Consider the following 21,564-nt stretch of genomic DNA (forward strand, 5'->3'; position numbering starts at 1 on the left):
TGAGAAGACTGCAGCCATGGCCGACACCTTGACCGTAGCCTTGGGAGCCGCCCTGAGCCAGGTCACACTGGGATCCCGGCCCTACAGAAACTGAGATAATGATGCTCCCGGCCACTGCGCGTGTCATGCGGCGACAGATCTAATAGAGATGCTGTCAGGGAGCTGCCCTGAAATCATAACACCCAGCCTTCAGGTCTCCCCTCCCGCCTCTCCCTATGACACAGGAGACAAATGTCTGTGCAAATGCAAATGGGAAATATTTAATAATATACACTATTTACACGTCACCTACGTCATAGCTTTCTAAGGCTCGATTTTTACATCCTGGACCTTGGGAAGCTTCTCCTGGTTCTTGGGGGTGGGGGGAGGAACGGGGTGGGGGCAGGATGGAGACAGTGAACCTGCCTTCGACCTCACGCCTGTGCCTTCCGGGGCCATTCTGAGGCTGTGTCTTTGGGGCTGAGAGCATGGTCATTCCCACCTGCCAGTCCCCAGGCCCCTCCACGGGCAAGGGGAGGGGTCTTTCCCTGAGCAAAGTCAGTGAGGCAGCCAAATCCAATCGCTTGCCTCCTCCCAGCCAGTCCCTGATTTCCCGGGGGAAGGAGCGAGGCTTCCCACGGGCACGGCTTCTCATTTTCTCCAGGAGAATTGTGGGTCAAGAAAGTGCATTTCCGAGGCCAGCTGTGTGGAAGGGCCACCGTCAACTGGGAAGGCGCTGGACCCACAGCCGGGACTTCTCTCCCGGCTCCATCTCCCACCGCTGTGTGGCCAGCCCCGAAGGAGCCCCTCTTCTCACTGTCAAATGAGGGGCTGGGCCAGGCGATGACTTAGACCCTCCAGTTAGTGTCCAGGAGCCTAAGGCAGGGAGGCACTTCTGGCATGGCAACTGGTCAGGGCTGGGCCAGCTCTTCTCAGAGGGCCAGGCCCCCGCCACTCAGCCACCGCGCCCGCTCTGCCGAGCGCCCGGACGGGCTGCTGAGCCACAGGGGGCTCTGGCAGATGCTGTCCAGCCTGCTCCTGATGGTGTCCTGCAGCTCCTCGTCGCCCAGCAGGGCCGCTGCTGCCAGGGCCAGCCACAAGTACTCAGTGGCATCGTGGGCATCCTAACCCCAAGACACAGGGCAAAGAAGAGACAGCATTAGCAGCATTTCCAGGAGAGGCCTGGAGGCGGCGCTGGGAGCCCTAGCGGTGTCTGCCCACATACCGTCATCCCTCTCCAGGTTCCTGGGGGAGCTCCTCCCCTCCTCCCAGGCACAGGGTGGCACCTTAACTAGGGTCAGCCAATCACGAAGCAGCATCCCCTGGGCACAGTGCTTCAGGAAGGTATAAATGACTCAAGCTGGTCTATCCCAGTCCCTCCCCAGGGCCTCCCAGTGTGATCTAGCAGAGAAAATGGTCCCTTACCCTTTTAGATATGGGCTTGGGCCTGCCCATGGGGGAGGAAAAGTGGGGAGACTATGAAACATGGGGAAGGAGAAGCATACAGAGCCAACAGATAGAGGGAGGCAGGGAATGCATGATGGGAAACTGAATTCATTCCTGAACTTCCCTGTTATTTAAGCAAACAAACTGCCTCTTTTGCTTAAGCTAGCTGGAGTTGAGTTCTTCCCCGGCAGCTGTAGAACCTTTAGTTGACACAATCCAATCACGCACTTTGTCCCTGAGCCACTTGCTGGGAGCTGTGGGCAGAGGCACAATGGCTGGGGGCCTCCATGCCCAGGCCTCCCTCCCTACAGGGTGGGGATGAGGCACAGATCTGCCTCGGGTGAGACTCAACAGGGATGTCTGGTTCCCATCAACCCTCATAACTCAGTAATCAACTCAGGCCAGAAACAACGTCTGGCAAAGAAGAAAAGGAGAGCAGAGTTGCCCTGAGGATCCCCTGGGGCCAAACACAGGCGACTCCAAACCACCTTATTATGAGATTAAGGCTTATGCTGGAGCAGACCGACCTCTGGCAAAGGGAAGCCAAGACTGGGGACAGGATTTGAGCCAGAAGTGTGAGAGAATTTCAGGTCACCAGCACAGTCCTAGAAGAGGCGGGGAAAGCAAGCCCTGGGTTCAACTCCAGAAGAGCAAACAGGAGAATCGGGACTAAGACCTTCCGCAAGCCGAGGCATGCTGGCATTCAAAGACCCCACTCCTCATTGTCTCAAACACAGTAACCTATAGCCAGATTTCTCCTAAATATAGTTCACACAACTGTATAAGTGAGTTGCAATGGGCTAGTTAACAACCTATAACATCTTGTAGACATACAGGTAAGCATTCATTTTTCTTTTTCTTTTGGAGCTTTTGTTTTGGGTCTCATATATTTTCATAGGCTCTCAGGAACCAGGCAACGTGCCCATCCTACCTGACAGATAAAGTGGTCACAGGAACCAGAGCAGAGCAAGGAGGAAGAGGAGCTACCATCTGTCCTCAGAGATGGGAGGCACATTTGAGCCCTCCATGGGGGTGAAGTGGAAGGAGCAGTGGTCCCCAGTGGAGTCGGTCCCTACCCTTTGAGACGGGACTCCCCCTCAGGTCCATCTCAGCTCTACCCTGAAGGCCCAGGGTCCGGGAAGAACATGGCTGAATGGCAGCTCTCACCTGATCTTAGAAGCCTGACTCTTACCTTCAGCTGGTAGAACGTGAGTCGGCCCAGGCGACAATATACCTTTGCGTAGTACAAGGCCTCCTTAGGGCTCTGCAGCCAGGCCGGACAGAGGGACAGAGTCTTCAGGTAGCAGTCCTCGGCCATCTCATACATGTGCAGGGAGTAGTACACCGTGGCCAGACGGTGGAAGGCCACCAGCTCCTGCTTCTGATCTCCTAGGGATCGGAAGACCCAGGCAACCAGCGCTTCCCATCACCCCTCCCCTCATTCGCTCTGCACAATTCTGTGGAGGTCTGCTAGGGTCAGGGACTGGGCTTGGGACGTCAGGAACAGAGCAGAACAGGCCCCTGCCCTCACGAGGGCTACTGTCTCACAGGACACAAACATTCCGGAAATAATTCCACAGATAGAAGTAAAATTACACCTGGGATAAGTGCTACAAAAGAAGACACAGCTGTCTGAGAGCGCACCGGTCAAGGTTTTCTGGATGATTCCTGAAGCAAACATTCTCCATATAATAGGTGTCACCTTCACTTGAGATTCTGGGAAATAATTATTTCCAAATTCCTGTGGGGGACGTGGTGACAAGATGAGCTTGCTGAACCAGCTACGGATTCTTTACAAGGAGATAACACTTGTCAGCTCCACACACGGGCTGTCCTGAGGGCTCTGGGCTGCCACCAGCTTGGATCTCAGGGTCTCCCAGAAGCCACAGAGACCTGCTCTCCAGTAACCCACACTATGGAGCCTCTGCTCTAGGGAGCCTAGATCTTATTTTGGTTTTGGGTGGGTTTGTTGTTTCAATAACAAAGTGGCCTTTTAAAGAGAACAAAGGCTTCCAATGGGTGTTTGGGGGGGCGGGGGGGGGGGAGTGGCATATTTGCAAGGTGGCTGTTTGATGCAATCTAAAAACATCACTTTTAAGATTTAAAGACCCAAAAGCCCAAATTATAATAGAAAATCCAAGGGAGAGATAATTCTGATATGGACAAATGCAGTCACAGGGAAGCATAAAAGGGTGGGAAACAGCTCCCTTCGGCTCTGCCCAGGGGAGGATAAAGAGTGCACCCAGAGGCAGCTGCCTGGCGCCCCCAAGGCCTCTCCTGAGATCAGCAGACAGCCCCTCAGGGGTTCTTTGCAGTAAAGAAAAAGATAGGATGAGGAGAGAGGGAGCCCCGAAGTGCAATTAGACACAATAATGTCCAGTAGCATCAACATCCCATGCCCTTGAGCATGCCCAGAAGTCTCCTTCAGCATCCTCAGGAAGGCTGCACCTGCCTCCACATCTCATCCCTTCTCTGACCAAACCTGCTGTCCCTCAGGCACCAGCATTCCAATGCAGTGGGGGCTCTTTAAAATCTTTCTTTTAGTCTCCCTTCTTTCTCCTTTAATGACTTAGGTTGTTTCCCAGGAACTTTTGTGGCAAATGCAAACTATTTTGGTTACAGGGTGAGTTAAGTTAATGGGACTCTGACCTTCATTTACATTTCAGTTCTTTGGGGGAAAACTATGCATTTGACTCACAATCAACCAATTAAACATTTAGGGCATAGTTTCTTTGCTGCAAGGCAATGCCCATGCATAGAATAAAATACCTTTTGCCCTGTGCTGGGAAATAACACCCATGATAATCTAAGAATTAGAGCAACACAGGTCACACTTATCCAGGACGAGTTAGGTCCCAAGCACTATGCTGCAGGTTTTCGTGGACAATCATTGGTCTTCATAACAACTGCACGAGGTGGGTGCTACTTTTAATCCTGATTTGCCAAAGACCAACTCGAGACTCCAACTGCTCGCTTAGCTAAGGTCTCCCTGCAGTTGGATCTAGAACATGAACCCATACAGTCTGACTCCAGAGCCTGTGCTGTGGCGCCTTGTTGCACCTCCTTGGGGGCGGGGCGGGGGGTGGGGAGGGGGAGTTCTGCCCCACCCATTCAGTGCAGGACCACCTACCTGTGACTGTGCTGAGCCTGGCTGCCAGGGTGGCAAACTCCAGAGCCTTGTCGTAGCCTTCCAGGCTGATCTGCAGCTCAGTCAGCTTGTTGAAAATCCGGAGCTCGGTTCTCACGGCCTTCATCCTCCTCGCTAAAGGGACAGCTCCCGCCTGCAAAGAGAGGCATAGGAATCTTAGTCTCCCATGAATGACCCATGTGCACCATACTCCAGGAAGCTCACATTCTATTGCTGGGTTGTGGGGGATGGTAGCACCTGAAACTAAGGAACTTGGTCATCCATACATGGGTTTCATGGGTTTTCTCAGCTCACTCTCTCGGCCCTGGCTCTTGGTTGCTCTGACCAGATCTTAGAGGTGGAAGGACTAGAGGTCATCGGGCCTCCTAAGTTTGGGAAAACTGAGAGCAGGAAAGCTACCTCCCAGCCATGTGTTCCCTCAGCACCCACAGCGCTAATCTACAAAGTACATAAGTGTGTAGGATGAGAGTGCCCAACCAATGGTCATTTCTATTGTTTTTATTATGACAGAATGCTAGGCAGGTCACGTCATCTCTCTGAGCCTTTCTCATCTATAAAAATGCATAAGACAATGAGCCCCTCAATAGTCAGGGTCATGTTCCCTGTTCAGTGCCAGGCACATAATGGGTGACTCACAAATGTTTGATGAGTGATTAATCAACTGAACAAGCAAATGAATTAATATCTGAATAAATGAGATTTTAGGATCAAAGAAGACAATGTTTACAACTTCAGTCAGTGGTAAAATTATGACTTTTGACATATCTGCTTAACATCTAGACACTTATTTATTAATATCATTTGTTAAATCAACTCCCTTTTATTATCTTGTCTCATTCTTTGCAGCAATGTCTGTGAAATCATGGGTTTGATGAGCTGGTGTTATACTTGATAAAAACATATTAAACAGATGTGTTCCTCCATGGACCAGCCATCTCCCACCTGCCTCCAGTGGTGCCTGGGAGCACTCCGGTAAACAGATAAGTGTGCTACACACTGTGAGCACCATGAACCTGAGAGATGCAATTATTATGGCCTCTTCTCCAAGCCTGAGAAGGACAGAGTTCATCAGCTCCTTCTTTGAGAGCCTGCCAGATTGAAGAGAGAGGAAGTATGTGGGCACGGGATGAGCAAGGTGTGGAGGAAAAGGGGCCACACATCCTACACACTCAGGGGAGGCCTGCATGATGGGCCCTACAAACTCAGAGACGAAAAGTAACCACATAGGATGGTCTGAACATAAAAATTCCTCACTAAAAGTGGGTCATAGTGGTAGTCACATCCTAGGCCTGTAGCTTCCTTGGCAAAGGTCAATCTTAACCTTAAGTGAATCTGTTTATTGTCTTTTTGCTTCTAGGATAACATAGGTTTGAAATGTCAGGGTAATTTTCCAGACCCCTTAGGGCACATCCACAAACTAGAAGACCACAGAACTCCTCCTTGTTATCTTATTCCCCCAATACCATCTCATGTGCTGCCAATATTATCAACTATCCTGTACCCGCCAATGTAAAAGACGTATGTGTCTGTTTTACTTTTTATCCAATCCCAGAGATTTCCCTGCTTTGCCTTCTCCTGTCCCCTTAATCTCCCATCAGTGGATTTCATGTATTCCTTCATGCCTCCTCCTTTGATGCTAATGTATAAAATAAGCTTAAAACTGCCATTTTTTGGAACATTTTCTTAATCTGTGGAGATTTTGCTTCCTAGGAATTGTTATCAGTTTGGCTCAATAAACTCATAAAAATTCTCTCCAGATTTGGATGTTTTTTTACATCAACAAAGAGAAGGAAAAGAAATACCAGCAAAAGAGGGGAAGGCAGGTCCAGGCTGAAGTCTATATGGCCTCTCCCAGGTTTGTGCCAGGGCCTGGCGGGCACACTGTGCGGTCTGGGACTTACCCGGTAATATTCCACCGCTCGATGCCTGTGGCGGGTCCCATTGAAGAACACATCACCTGCTTCTTCATAGAGCTTGAGGGCCAGGGAGGGCTCTTCTGGCTTCAGCGCTTTCTGGATGGCTGCCTGGGTGGGACAGAGACAACTGTCAAAGCCAGAGAAGACTTCATGTGTCCACAGGATTGGCAGGAGTGAGAGCCTGACCACCCAGCTTAACCCTCTGCGGCGTCCCAGAATCCCAAATTGTCCTCCACACTCATAGAGCTGCTAGGAAGACTTGGAGATTCTCTAGCCCAGCATTTTCCTATCATTGTATGAGAGATTACATCATATAGCCCTAGAATAATTTTCAGCAGTACACATAACATTTTATGTTTTAATATACCAGTATTTATTTTAATGTGTTTTAAGAAAAAAAGACTATTACATCAAAACCTGTGATTTCAGATAGCATTGTTTAGTATAAAATGCTAAGTCAACTTGAAGTTAAATCAGAAAAAAATGAGTGTATAGTGATATAAAGAGTACATGGATACGGCTAATCCATGAGCTGTTTGTATGAATGACTGAACTTTGGGAAGCTGTGATTTCATCCAACACCTGCACTTTCCAGAAGGAGAAACTGAGGCTCAGAAATATTAAGAAACCTCTCCATATTCACATCTGTGGTTAGTGGCAAACAAATGCTAGTGTCTTCCAGCCCAACACCCTTCTCCTAGCCTCCATGACCTCTTTCTCTCTAGCAAGCTAGTCCATATTGCATCGAAGCAGAACATGGCATGGAAGGTGAAGAGTGAAGAACACACGACAGCACAGCTGCGGCAGCTCAGCCCAGACAGAGAGGATTCACTTCCGTGGCAATGACCTGCAGAAGTCCAAGGTAGATGGCAGTCTGGGGTTGGGTGGGCCTGGGACCAGTTCTCGCTGGGGAAAGACCCCACAGTTACTGTCACTGCACATGCAGCTACACAGAGAGGGGGCGGTGAGACGGAATCCTGGAGTCAGAGGCTCTGCTGCCAACCCCAACAGCTTCCTCTGGGCCTCCGTCTCCCGAAGAGTGAATTACCTGCTCTGAAAATCCTTCCAGCTCGAAAATGCCAAAGCAGGATGGAGTCTGAGAGTGAAAACTTTACTTCACACAGCCAGGGGGCCACTTCCACCACTTACTACATGTCTCATCTTGAGCAAGTTACTCAGCCTCAGTGAGCCTCATCGGTAAAATGGGAATTTCAATAGAAACTCCTGCTGCATTTGTAATGAGGATTCATCTACACCATGCCTGTGATGTGTTTACCAAAGTCTCCTGTGCATTCAATCAATGTTACAGAACCTTCAGTCCCAGTGCGAGTGAGTTTATGTGAGTTTAATTAATGGCATAGGGGAGAATAAAAAGGAAGAAAATAAGAAATGGGAAGGAAGCAAAGATAATGAGCATATTTTAGATGAAACAAATCTTACATACTATCATGATATCAGTATTTGCAGATAATAGTAATAATAATGAAATACCACTTATTAAGCATTTATTGAGCCCCAAGATTAGTAACTGCTTACTATGCATATGCATTTACTATACAAGTGATATACCTAATCCTTACTAGAGATTGGGTTCACCCATGAAGAAACTGAATCCTAGAGAGTTCATGTAGCAAGTCCAAGGCCACACAGTTTGAGAACAATAATGTTAACACTCCACACACATCAACCTCGCCTCATATTGCAGCACAGCCCTGAAGGCAAGGTGTGTGTCAAGCTTTGGAAAGATGGACGTGCTTGGCATTCCGGTGAGGGAGTCTCCCACCACGTTCTTCGGGAGCTTCCATGTGTATATGGACCTGGGACTGGCCCTTTGCCACCTGTATGCAGCCTGCCAGACTGCCCTGGCTCCCACCTGTGTGCAGGGAGCAGCCCAATGTTGACTTTCCCTCCAACGAGAGGCCATCACCTCTCTCCAGCTCCTGATGGTCGCTCTGGAGCAGCGGTTCTCAACCTGTGGGTCGCAACCCTTTTGGGGGTCGAACGACCCTTTCACAGGGATCACCTAAGACCATTGGAAAACACATATATAATTACATATTGTTTTTGTGATTAATCACTATGCTTTAATTATGTTCAATTTGTACCAATGAAATTGGGGGTCACCACAACATGAGGAACTGTATTAAAGGATCGCGGCATTAGGAAGGTTGACAACCACTGCTCTGGAGGGTGCAGCTGCCTCCCCAGTTGGCCCAAGTCGGCAGATGAGCTCTGCAGGAGGCCCACCTGCAAGTACAGCTCCACCAGCTCGTCCTCCTGCATGAGGTAGTAGAGACGCCCAGCCCCGAGCCAGGCCTCAGCAGCCTTGTCCTCCTCGCCCAGGTCGATGAAGATCCGCAGGCTCTCCTTGATGCAGGTCAGGGACCTCCTGAGGGACCTGGGGGCAAACATGGACTCATAGGTGGGAGGGCTCCAAAGGGCCTCAGAGTCCCTTAGCACAGGGAGAAACTGAGGCTCTCAGGGGACGGGGAACACATTGTTTCAGGTCACACAGGAAGGTCTGGGGTGATTTGAAATAGGCTCTGCCTTAACTGTCTGTAAGGAAGTACAGTGGGGCCTTGACTTACCAGTTTAATTCGTTCCGAGACCCAGCTCGTTAAGGAGCTTGTTAACTCAAATTACTGTCAACTCAATGCAAAAAATCAGCCGAGAGACAGCTGGTATCTCAAAAAACTCTAGGTCGGGACACTCGTAAGTCAAGGCCCCATTATACAGGACTTCTCTGTGCCTTGTTTTCCCCATCTGTAATGTGGGGATATAATTGTACCGCCTCGGAGGATTGTTGCAAGGTTTAAATGTAATAATAAAACAAGAATGCTCAGAGTAAGCACTTGATAAATATTTAAATGTTAGTTATCATTGCTATTACTGACCCATGATCCATCTATCTTTCTACTGCACTTGAACATTATTTCCATAAGCACTTAACACACAGCAGATGCCAAAGATCTACTTATTGTATAAATGCACAAATGAATGACCATAGTGGTAACTTTAAATCATCAAAAACTTTTGGTGTTTTAAGAAGAAGGACCAAAAAAGAGTGGAAGTTTTAAAAGGTTCAGGTTTAATGGAGTGCTCTTTAATTATCTGGAAAAAAACTGCCTTATGTAGGATACTCTTCCCTCATGACAGGGATTAATGAAGAAAGGAGGCACAGCTAATGTAATGTTGCACAGATTTGACATTCTAGAACAAGAAGGAGCACTGGGCAGCATCTGGTTCTCAACCTCGGCTGCACATTAGAATCACCTGGGAATCTTTTTAAAATCCTGATTTCTGGGCCTCATCCTCCAGAAATTCTGTTTCTTTGTTACTAATGTTGTGGCCTCACCCCATAACAAAGAAACAGAATTTCCGGAGGATGAGGCCCAGAAATCAGGATTTTAAAGATTCCCAGGTGATTCTAATGTGCAGCCAAGGTTGAGAACCACTGATCTAGATGGTAGTTCTCAACTCCAGCAGCAATTGGAATATCCTGGAAGCTTTTTAAACATACATACACAGGCAAACCCACCTCATTGTGCTGCATGCCATGGCACCCTGGGACACTCGGGGAGTGTGGCTCAGGCAGCAACACTCTGCCAAAGCCCTCCCACACTGCCTACATTGTACAGCTTGGGTTGAGACTTATTGACCTAGTCCAACCCCCTTATTTCATAGAGAAAACAGGCCCAGAGATGGTAAGTGACTGTGCAAGGATGCACAGCACGTTAGGGGAAGACTCAAGGACAGAACTCCCTTCTTCTGAGTCCCAGCCCTGAACTAGTCCTGTAACACCCACATTCCTCACAGCCTGATTCACAGCCCACGGGATTCAGCATTCTCTAGGGAGCTTATTAAACACACAGACTCCCAGAACTTCCTCAGACTGACGCTATCAAAATCATCACAGCTGCAAGTCAGGCTTCATTAGCCCTCAATTTCTACAACTCTTTCTACCTCGTACGGTACCCTGAGATTACACATTGCTCAGTAAACAGTGCACCTCACTACATGCTTTCTGTGACTGTGAGGACCCTAACCCCAACCACTTTCACAATGGATGCTCACTGGGCACACGCCCACCCCTGCAAATGCCCACCCCCCCAACTCCATCCACATCCCCTCCTGGGGGACAGGCTAGAGTCCCCTCTCTCCGTTCATACCCATATCCAGATGAACATTAAACTGTCTTTTAAACCTGCCTCGGAGGATTGCTGTAAGGTTTAAACGGAACAATAAAATGAGAGTGCTCAGAATAAGCACTTGATAAATATTTAAATATTAGCTATCATTGTTATTACTGACCCATGGTCCATCCATCTTTCCACTGCACTGTAACATTCAAATGTGCCCTCACCTTCCCCATGTTTCCATTGCTCCTGCTACTCCTTCTACCCCAAATTCCATTCTTTTACCCTTTCTCACCTTCAAAATCTTACTTCTCCCTCAAGGGCACCCTCACATGCTATGAAGCTTCATGAAGTCTTCCCTGACCCTTCGCTGTTGGTGTTCCTTCCTTCCTCTTCAAACCTAGCCTTGCAGAGCCTGCCGTCTCACCTGTGAGCACTGTTTGCCTTTGCCTGGGGTGGCTCTGAGTTTTGTGAAATGGAAATCCCTGCGGGAAGTTCAGTTGAAAAAAAAATGTGTCCATTACATCAAAACTCACTTAATAAATTCCCCCTAGAAATCAGTGCCAAGAAAAAATGTGCTCCAACAGATATATTTGCTTCTGTTCTTTCATCAGGCAGTGTGAACCACTTACGGCTTTCCCCTTTTACCTCCGCCACCAGGAAGCTTAGCTCTAACTTACAGTAATCACCCCTGGGTGCATGGAAACACTTGTTTTTCTATGTCTGTTAACTGGTCTTTGTTCTCTTTTTTCCTTGAGCGCTCTACAGAAGTGGGTGATTTACCCCTGCTAAATAAACACAGCCTCAGAAGTTCTCCTTGATGACCTGGGCCTTCTATAAAGGGATGATGACCTTATGTTTGCAGAGGTTTCCCCTGTCACTTAAGGGACCTCACGGTCTTCCTCTTGGTATCACTCATGGAAGGTAAAGCAGAGTGGATATTTATTTCCTCCCAAGTATACAGATAGAAATCCAGAATCTTAGAGTTACAGAATGTTAGGGTTTGAAAAAAGCCTAATCAGGATCAATTCCAGAACAATGGAGTAAAGATCTCCAAAAACCCACTCCCCCATAAAAACCAAAGAGGACACAGGCAAAAGTTGTCACAGTCCATTTTTTCAGACTCTGGAAGTTAACCGAAGGTTTGCGACAATTTGAAGAGAGTTCAGTCAAGAAAAACAGCTGGATCGTGTTAAGAATAGTGAGTCTAGAACAGGGGTGGGCAAACTTTTTGACTCGAGGGCCACAATGGGTTCTTAAACTGGACCGGAGGGCCGGAACAAAAGCATGGATGGAGTGTCTGTGTGAACGAATATAAATTCAAAGTAAACATCATTACATAAAAGGGTACGGTCTTTTTTTTTTTTAGTTTTATTCATTTCAAACGGGCAGATCCAGCCCGCGGGCCGTAGTTTGCCCGCGGCTGGTCTAGAAGCATCTCTCTCTATAGCTCTGTGGCAGCCTGAAAACCAAAGGCTGGTTTTTAACTTGGCAATCACAGTAGCTGGGAAAACCAGTAACCTCTTGCAGCCACTGAAAGGGACACAGTGAGTTTGGAATTCCCCATACTCTGTCCCCAGGGAACTGTCACTATCTGACAAGTCTGGAAGTTCCCTGAAAGCCTTCACTCACAGGGCTTGTTTTTAATCAACCTGACTCAGAGCTCACTCATTGTAGATAACCCTTTCCCTGGGGTGTTTGTCCAAAAAGATGTGCAGCAATTGTTTAACAACGCTGCTGCCTGAGATGGTGAAAACATCTGGAGCAAAGAAGAAGCTAAAAGCAAGACAACAAATAAAAGGAAAAGTTGGGGAATGAGCTGTCCATAGAAGGCATTGAAAAGCTCCAGCATATTCCCAGCAATCTAAAAGACCACCTGAATGTGCAAAGCTGTGTGCATGTCCAGGAAACATATAAGATTGTTATAAATGAAGATGTTAATTATAATCCCCAAGGTAACAACCAGAAAAATAGCGATATTAGAAAATACTTTTAGATGAATGAAAAGAAAAATACCACATATCAAAACTGTAGTGAGTGGAATGAAAGCAGTGCTCAGAGAGAAATTTATAGCTGTAAATATTTATATTGAAAAAGAATAAAAATCTCAAACCAGTAACCTAACATTCCACCTTAAGAAGACACTTGAAAAAGAAAAGCAAAGTAAACCCAAAGCAAGCTGGAGAAAGAAAATAATAAATATTAAATCAGATACAAATAATATAGAGAATAAAAAAACAATAGAGAAAATCAACAAAATAAAATCATTGGTTCTTTTTTTAAAAATTTTGAGTCAAATCTTTAGTTAGTCTAATCAAGAAAAGTAAGAGAAAAGCTAGGAATTAAAGTGGAGACATTACTACTACCAGAAATAACTACAGAAATAAAAAGGATGGTAAGGGAATACTATGAACAGTTGTACTCCAACATATTAAACAATCTAGGTAAGGGGACACATTCCTAAAATAAAAACTATCAAACTGTTTAAGAAGAAATAGATCATCTAAATGGACCTATAACAACCAACAAGATTAAATTATTAATTTAAAAAAGAACAAAACAACCCTTACAATGAAAAGCCCAAGCCCAGATGGCTTCACTGGTGAATTCTACCAAACATTTAAAGAAGAATTAACACTAATCCTTCACAAACTCTTTCAAAAAACAGAAGTGGAGGAAACATTTCCCAGCCATGTAGAGGCCAGTGTTACCCTAATAGCAAAACCAGACAATATCACAAGAAAAGAAAAATGCAGATCGATATCTCTTATGGATATAGATGTAAAAATATTCCACCTATAGTAGGAAATTGAATCCAGCAGCATATAAAGAGGATTATACTCCATAATCAAGTGGGATTTACGCAGGACGGCAAGATCAGTTCCACACAGTAAAATTAATCAACTCAATACCCTTTTTACTAGAATAAAAGAAAAACCCACATGGTAAGTTCAATAGGTGCATTAAAAGCATTTGAAAAACAATAACTCTTTAATAATAAAAATTATTATTCTATTCAAAGAACTAAGAATAGAATGGGAATTCCTCAACCTAATAAAGAGAATTTATGAAACATTCACAGTTAATTTTATACTTAATGGTGAAAGCTTTAAGTCTGAAAATTTTCTCCTTAATATCAGGTGCACAACAAGAATTTCTACTCTTGCCACCTTTATTAAACATTGTATTGAAGATTCTATCTAAGGTCATAAGACAAAAAATGAAATAAAAGACATCTAGATAGAAAAGGAAGAAGTAAAGCTATACATGCATGTGACATGATCTTATATATAGAAAACTATAAGGAATACACACACACACTATTAGAACTAATAAACAGTTGCAGGATACAATATTAACATGCAAAAATCTACTGTATTTCTATAAACGTCAATAACAATCTGAAAGTGAAATTAAGAAGACAACTGCATTTATAGAGGCATCAAAAACTACTCAGAATACATTTAACAAAAGAAGTGAAAGATGTATATTCTAGAAACTACAACACACTAGAAAGGGATTAAAGGAGATCTAAGTAAATGGAAAGACATCCATGTTCATGAAGTCGAAGACAGGATGTTGTTAAGATGACAATATCACCCAAATTGATCTACAGATGCAACATTCTCCCTATCAAAATTTCAGCTGGCTTCTTTGCAGAAATTGAAAAGATGCAAAATTTCATATGGAAAGGCAAGGGACCCAAATAGCCAAAACAATCTTGAGAAACATGTTTGGTGAACTCACTTCCCAATTTAAAAGTTACCGCAAAGCTATAATAAACACAATGGAATAGTCTGGCATAAACTAGACATATTGATCAATAGAATAGAACTGAGAGTCCAGAAATAAACACTTATTTTTGTAGTTAATTGATTGTCAACAAGGGTCCCAAAACATTCAATGTGGAAAAATAAATTTTCAACAAGTGGTACTTGGACAACTGAATATCCATGCAAAAAAATGGAACTGGACCCTACCTCAAACCATATTTAAAAAATGATCCCAAAATGACTGATTGACTTAAATGTAAGAGCTAGAACTAGTAGACTACTGCACTAAATTACTACAGTAGTCCCCCTGTTCCAAGACCCCCAATGAATACCTGAAATGATGGATAGTATCGATCCCTATTTATGCACTGTTTTGTGCTATACATATTCACCTTTTCAATTAAAAGAAACACTTACTGCTTCTCTTTAGCATATCCAGATTGCCAGCATACTACTGTTCTGCCTTGGGGCCATTATGAAGTAAAATAAGGATTACTGGAGTACAAGCACTGTGATACCTCTACAGTCGATCTGAGAACCAGGAGGACCACTAAGTGACTAATGGGCAGGTAGCATGTACAGCATGGACACACTGGACAAGTGTGATTCAAGTGCCAGAAAGGGTGGAGGAGCACAGAGAGAGATGTCATGCTACTCAGAACAGCATGCAGTTCATTTCTGGACTTTTCCACTGAACATATTAGGACTACAGTTGACCACGGTTCATTGAAACTGTGGAAAGCAAAACCAGGGGTAACGGGAGACTACTGTAATTACTACTCAGCTGACCCACACAGATATGGAGTGTATGTTTCTCTGTGCCAACTTCTCTGCTCGACATGTCTGCACACATGGAGCTTATGGTCCCCACACCATGACCTTCTGAACCTAGCACAGAGTTTTCAAAACCCCAAAAGCTTAGGTCTCTGATCTAAAAGGTCCTCTAAAGAAAGCCCACAACCTTAAGAATCTGTCCCCTTCCTGGGACTGAGGCATAGGTAAAGGGAGATTGCAGGATTCCTGATTCTTATAAGAGAGAGAAAGGGTGAGGGAAAGAGTGACAGCAGAGAGGGGGGGGGGGGGGAGAGAGAGAGAGAGAGAGAGAGAGAGAGAGATCCTTATCTTATTATTTATGATTTGATTACCCAAGTGCCTAAGGTTACCAGATTGCCTACCGTGTAGCCTAGAAAAGCAAAAAAATTATAATTTAATTAGCTTCTCCTCAGCCACCTCTCTCTGCGCAACACTAGCAATTATCTCTGCTCTATTTTAGAGGTCATTCACAATTATGAATTCAATGCTACAATGGTAATCTGTTGCAAAATGCAATTGAGTGTCTTGCAAACCATGTGGAACTTAATAGAGTGAATTAAAGGCTTGTTAGAGAGCAGAGCTGCAGGCCACAGGCCCTGACAAATGAGAATGAAGTAGATCAGAACAGTGAGGAGACAGGCAAGAGAAAACCAGAAGGAGGGGCGGACGCCTTGAGAATACTTTAAATACCAAAGGGTTAAAAGAAGCCTTTGGGTAAAATAGTTTTGGTATATTTTTGCAAAAATAAAGCTTTTTAAGAGATTGCTGGAAAAAACACACAAAACAAAGGATGTTTCATTGTACTATTACACAATTTTGACAACACAATTAAGCTACAGTCAGTACTTCTTTTGTTGTTTATTCCAAGACTTAGTGCATAGTTGTAGTTATAGCCCAAGTATTTTGAACTAAAAAGTGAAAATAAACTTAATTTTATAATTTCCAGTTTAATTTTAAAGGTAAGGGCCCAGACAACTTTCTTTACTTTGAAAAAGGTAATGTGTTTACTTTCAGTGAATGTATTTACTTTCCGTCCTTTCTCTAGGACCAGCTGTTTCAGGTGAGGGAGCCCTGGGTTCCTAACAGCCGCCTCTCCTCATCACGCATCCTCAGCCACGGGCAAGTGATGGGTTGTTATGGAAACACAAGTAACTGTAACAGAGGCGACATTCCCGAGCCCTTTCTATATATCAAGCACTGTTCCAAGTGGTCCATGTGCATTAACTCACTTATTCCTCACAAAAATACTATAGCATGGATGTCATCACTGTCCTTCTTCAACTGAGGAGGAAGCTGAAACTTGGAAAAATTAAATAACTGGTCCAAAGCCACAGAGCTAGTAAGTGATGATGACACTGCGCTTGCACTGAAGCTGCAAAGCCCAGGCTCTTTTCCTTGATGCTATAACATACCATGGGAATTGGACTTGACACTTTGCAGGAGAGAACAGTGTTTCTCCTTAAGGATAAAGGATGTTTCTAGGACTTTTCCCCAAGCCCAGACTCACCTGGCCGTGTTTAGGTTCCGATACAGCTGCCCGAGGGACTCCAGCAGCTGCCCCTCCATCTCCCGGTCCCTGAGTCGCTGAGCCAGGGCCAGCCAGTGCTCGTGGTAGGTGATGCATGCCTCGGGGTTTGGGGACACAGAGCTGTAGAAATGGCAGAGGGATTTGGTGACCTGAAGCTGACCTGAACATAAAGCAGGGACATGAATGAGATGACCTGAGACAGGAAAAGGGCAAAACGTGCTCTAACACTTTGCTCTCAAGCTGTCCAGCAGCAGGGGACATACTCACTCTTTAGGTGCCGATGCCTTAAGCCAAAGAGCAAGGCCATTTCATAACAAAGGCGCCCACTGGCCAGCTGGCATCCACACACCAGGACTTGGGCCAACCAGAGAAGCACCTGTACTAATTCCATGTCTGTCTCCACACTGGCCTGGAGTTGACAATAGAGTCGGACGGCCTGCAGGAAATAGTCTCTGGCTGGCTGCTGGGCCCAAGATTTAAGGGAGAGATGGCCAAGATTAGCCAAAGTCACTGCCTGGTTATGCACATCCCCCACCTCCTGGGCCCCGTTCAAGGCCCGGAGATAGCTCTTGGCTGCCCTGTTCACCCGGCCTTCACCTTGAAGTGCAAGTCCCAGAAGGTTCTGGACTACCCCCTTTTGGATAGCATTCTCTGTCTCCTTCAGGGAGTGTAGGAGTGGGTAGAGGATGTCCAAAGCCTTCTTCACCTGGCTGGCTAAGAGATAGGCCCATGCCAGGCAGAGGGCAGACTCGAAGGCTTCCTGCTCCCCCAGCAGCTGCCCTAGCACCAAGGCTTGGCTCAGGTAGTAGATGGCACCATCAGGAGACCTGTGTTGGAGGTACACTCTGGACAGGATGAGACACAGGGCCCTCTGGGTGCGCTGATCTGCCTGCTCCTCACAGGCGGCCAGCGCCTGCCTGAGCGCCGGACAGGCCAGGGGGGAAACTTCATTCCAGCTTGTGGAGGGAACGCGGAGGAGCTTGGTGGCATTCTGGAGGGCCAGGTGGACCTGCCAAACCGGAGGGGACATCCCTTGGGCACTCTGGGGACCACGTTGCCGGACAGAGGCCACTGCAAGGTGCGGAAGGTATTTCTTATCATACAGAAAACTCAGGATGGTGGCCACAGCATCCGAGGCAGGAGGGTGTCCAGAGAGAAGCTGCAGCCGTTCCGCAAAAGGCAGGACCTCCTCGTGCCGGCCGAGGCTTAGGAGCAATCGGATGGCCAGGAAGCAGGCCCGGGCCTCCAGGGGGCAGCTGCCCGACGCAATGCCCTGGCGCAGCACGTAGGCCACCACATCGAGCTCGTTCTTGGCACTGGACTCCCGGTCGGGCAGGCAGGCCAGCAGGGCCCCTGCCTTTTCCAGCAGGGCCGAGCCTTTGTGCCTTAGCCTCTGCCGCAGGTAGATGGCAGCCACGTTGATGTACAGAGCAGCCACCAAGGACAGGTCCTCAAATGCCCCGTTGAGAATGCGGATGGCCTCCTCGAAGTACACCCTGGCCTGGGAGAGCTTGACCTTCCTGACGCTCAGCCGGCCCAGGAGGAAGCAGAGCCGGGCATGGGCCCAGGTCATGTGGCTCCGCTTGGCCCACTTCCTGGAGGCCTCCAGGTAGACCACCAGCTCGTCCTCCTCGGAGAAGCTATAAAAGGAAGACGTGAGGAAAGAGAAGGAGAAATCATAGAGGCTCTTCAAGTGGTCAGCGTAACCCTGGTGATCCAGGAAAGCCAAGATGGGGGCGAAGGTCTCGGCCTCCTCCTCCTCCTGACCGGAGTTCAGGTCCATGAGCAGCTCCGGGTCATCCAGGTCGTCTGGCTCCGGCAGGTAATAGCTGTCTGAGGCGGCGGAGAGGAGCTCCTCCAGGCTGCAGTCCTCAGAGCTGCTGGACCGTCCGGAGCCCGAGGCCTGCTGCTCCTCCCAGGCTCCCCCAGGCCGGGCCTCCTGGAAGCCATCAGGCTGGGATGCTGTAAGGGACAGCAGAGTTGAGCAACGCCAAGCCCCTGAAACTACAGTGGCCGGTGCTTGGCAAGCAGACAGGGTACTGTCCCGAGGGACTGGCGGTCAGGGTCAGCATGATCTCTACTCACCGCTCAAATCGTTTGGAAGATTCTGGATGGACTCGAACCCACCTGGATAGAGATGAAGGACAGACCAGGGTTAGGTCCTCATGGGCCACCACGCCTGTGCCTGCAGGTGTACCCCAGACAGTCTGGGGACTTTGTATTTGAGCTTCAGACCATCAGCATCTTTAAGGAACTGGGCAGAATTCTCTCCTTCATTGTCAGTTTAGAGTGGCTAAAACCTAAATATCTTACTTAACCCACTCACTTTACAGCTGGGAACTGAGTTGGAAATGAGACCCAGAGGCAGAGAAGAAAAGCTGAAAACATCAGCTCTATGCCCAGAGGTGTGGGGGTGGGGGACGATGAACTCCGAAGCCCCAAATCTCTCAGCAGTTTTACGACAGAACCATGAACAGACCCCCAAGTGCAGCTCACTTTGCGGCACATGGCATCGCCTCCTGTTCCCGTGTATCCCAGATCCCTCCTTCTTCCTTCCTCTGTCATTCATCACCCGGCCGCTCAACAGACACTGATTTAGTGTGTACGGTGTGTTTTGACTGGACGCGGTGACCAAATGTGACTAATGAAGAAAAGAGAGTGAAGGTGCATCTGAGGGTGGTGGTCTCAGGGTGGGGGAAGAGGGGCAATGTAGACGAAAGGACAGTCTTCGGCCCTGTTTCAGACACTTTGAGTTTGCAGTACGTGGAAAAGCTTTAGACAGAGAATGCAATAGATCTGGCAGGAGAAAAGTTGGCAGAAGGAGGCTGAGAAGGCACAGAGAGGAAAGTAGTCACGGAGACAGGGTGCCTTATGGTGCCACCACTTCATGTCACAGAAGTGAAACAAGCCTAGGTGAGAAGCAAGACGGCCTTGTGAGTTTGGCAGCAGAGAAGCGAACCCTCTTGACTAGAGCAGCCGCTAGGGAGCTGTGGAGGCAAAGGCCAGACGCGCTCCACAGACAGGGGCTGCTCCAGGAAGATTCTGCCTCTTCCTGGCAGGGAAGCAGCAGCCCGCTCGGGGCTCTCCAGTGAACTTGAGGATGTCGGGCCCCTCACCAAGTCAAGCCTCAGACTCCTATTCTCCCGGGATGGTTTTCTCTGCGAGTGTCATTGCAGATACTTGAGATCTGCAACCCCTGAGGGGGAGGAGGCCCCGTAGGCAAACACAGGAGAGAGAGGTGTTCATGCGCCCAGTCCTCAGTGACTCGGAGGACACAACCATTTCTCTCCAGGCCAGGACCATGGAGAGCACAAACAGTGCTTGAGCCTCCAAAGGTGCTCCTCTAGAGGAAGAATTGCAGGAGGCACTTCTTCCCTGGGCATAGGCCTCGGGGAGTGGAATTTACCAAGAGGATGTTCCCTCTGCTGGCTGCCTTGGTGCCAGGAGCAGCCGGCACAGCCACAAGGCACAGCTCTGTGTCCAGCTGAGCTGCACTCCTGGTCTTTAGATAAGAGGCAATGGGCTGCCTGGAACCTGCTCCTGGATCTCTCCCAACCAATGGGAGAGATCAATGGTTGGCGGATACCTTAGCTCCAAGTCTGTGGCCACCCTGCCCCATGACACACCCCAAGTAGTCCTTAATTTTTCAGATCTCAGCCCCCACCTACCAGGCAGCACCCACAGTTTCAGAATCCTGACAGCCTGGTGGACAGTGTGACGGCAGGGCTGGAGCTACTGTAGAGCCAGGTGCTCCTCCCTGTGCTAGAGAAAGATTCCAGCTCCCACCTCTGCTCCGGGGGCTGACCTAAGGGTCCCTCCTGCAGAATCTCTGGCCGTACCCAGGAAACATGCCGCCTCTAATCTTGCCACATGAGAGTGGACACAACATCACCATCGCTGAAGAGATGGGAGAAACAAGAATCCTTCCTCAAACCACTGTCCATGGGAGAATGGACTTCCTGACACAGAGCAACAGGCCCTCTCCAAAGGCAGGGAAGGGCGTGTCATTCATTCACCCTGTCAATCACCTGACACTGCTGAAAGCTGTGCTAGGCACTGAGACCCCTCACCCACCCAAGTCTAATGTACCCAACAGTCCAATGTCATTTGTGTCAGGGTCAGCGTGAAGGTAGGGATTGTGTTGACTAGAAAATGGGTGTAGGCAGTTCTTTTCCTGGCTCAGGCACTAATTCATTTGGGCCTCTGTTTCTCAATTTGTGAAACTGGAAGAAAAGTCATGTTTTTAGGGTCCTTCCAATTGTAACATTCTATGCCCCCACCTTTATCGTTGGGGACCTAGACTTGCTTCAGCCCTAAAAGGAGGGACCACAGCCACAACTTGGGGAGTTTTTCTTCTCCAGGATTAGAATGGAAGGCTCAATATGGCTGACCTCCCAAGTGATAGTTGAGTTGATGTCAACATGTCTCACTGTTTCTAGGCAACAAGTCCCACCAAATCCAGAACTGCCTGAAATCTCAAGTGAAAGTGCTGCTAATCAAATACTATCCAAGTCATCAACTGAATAGTAACCACAGCCCCAAATTCCTGGGTGGGATTAGCATTTAAAGATACTCTATTCCTGGTTGGAAACACTCTCTTAATCTTGAGGAGCCTGGGCTTTCCCAGGGGTTGGAGGAGCAGACACTCACTAAGCCGGTAGACAGACGTTATGTCAGTTTGAGCAAGCGCGTGAAGGAAGCTGGTGCTCTCAGCTTTCCTGTCACTTCCCAGGACTCCCAGAGAGCATCTCTCTTCATCACTGAAAAAGGCGGAGTTCTTGCTCCTGTATTGAGACAAAAGACATGGACACAGATCAGTGAGAGG

At 47.5% G+C, this 21,564-nt stretch overlaps 1 protein-coding gene across 1 annotated transcript in view; it reads right to left on the reverse strand.

The window, feature by feature from the left end:
- Positions 1-231: 231 nt before the first annotated feature.
- SH3TC2 (SH3 domain and tetratricopeptide repeats 2) overlaps positions 232-21,564 on the reverse strand; it is a 50,597-nt gene continuing 29,264 nt past the window's right edge. Inside the window, exons 9-17 of the mRNA XM_081093053.1 lie at positions 21,390-21,523; positions 18,825-18,866; positions 17,007-18,701; positions 16,719-16,899; positions 8,737-8,887; positions 6,475-6,597; positions 4,556-4,706; positions 2,618-2,814; positions 232-1,103 (exon numbers count right to left, since the gene is read on the reverse strand). Of these exons, the coding sequence (XP_080949179.1) occupies positions 912-1,103; positions 2,618-2,814; positions 4,556-4,706; positions 6,475-6,597; positions 8,737-8,887; positions 16,719-16,899; positions 17,007-18,701; positions 18,825-18,866; positions 21,390-21,523 (2,866 nt within the window). The 3' untranslated portion in view covers positions 232-911. The remainder of the gene's footprint in view (positions 1,104-2,617; positions 2,815-4,555; positions 4,707-6,474; positions 6,598-8,736; positions 8,888-16,718; positions 16,900-17,006; positions 18,702-18,824; positions 18,867-21,389; positions 21,524-21,564) is intronic.

Source organism: Myotis nattereri (assembly GCF_964212035.1).
Source record: "Myotis nattereri genome assembly, chromosome: 5".
Lineage (NCBI taxonomy): Eukaryota > Metazoa > Chordata > Mammalia > Chiroptera > Vespertilionidae > Myotis > Myotis nattereri.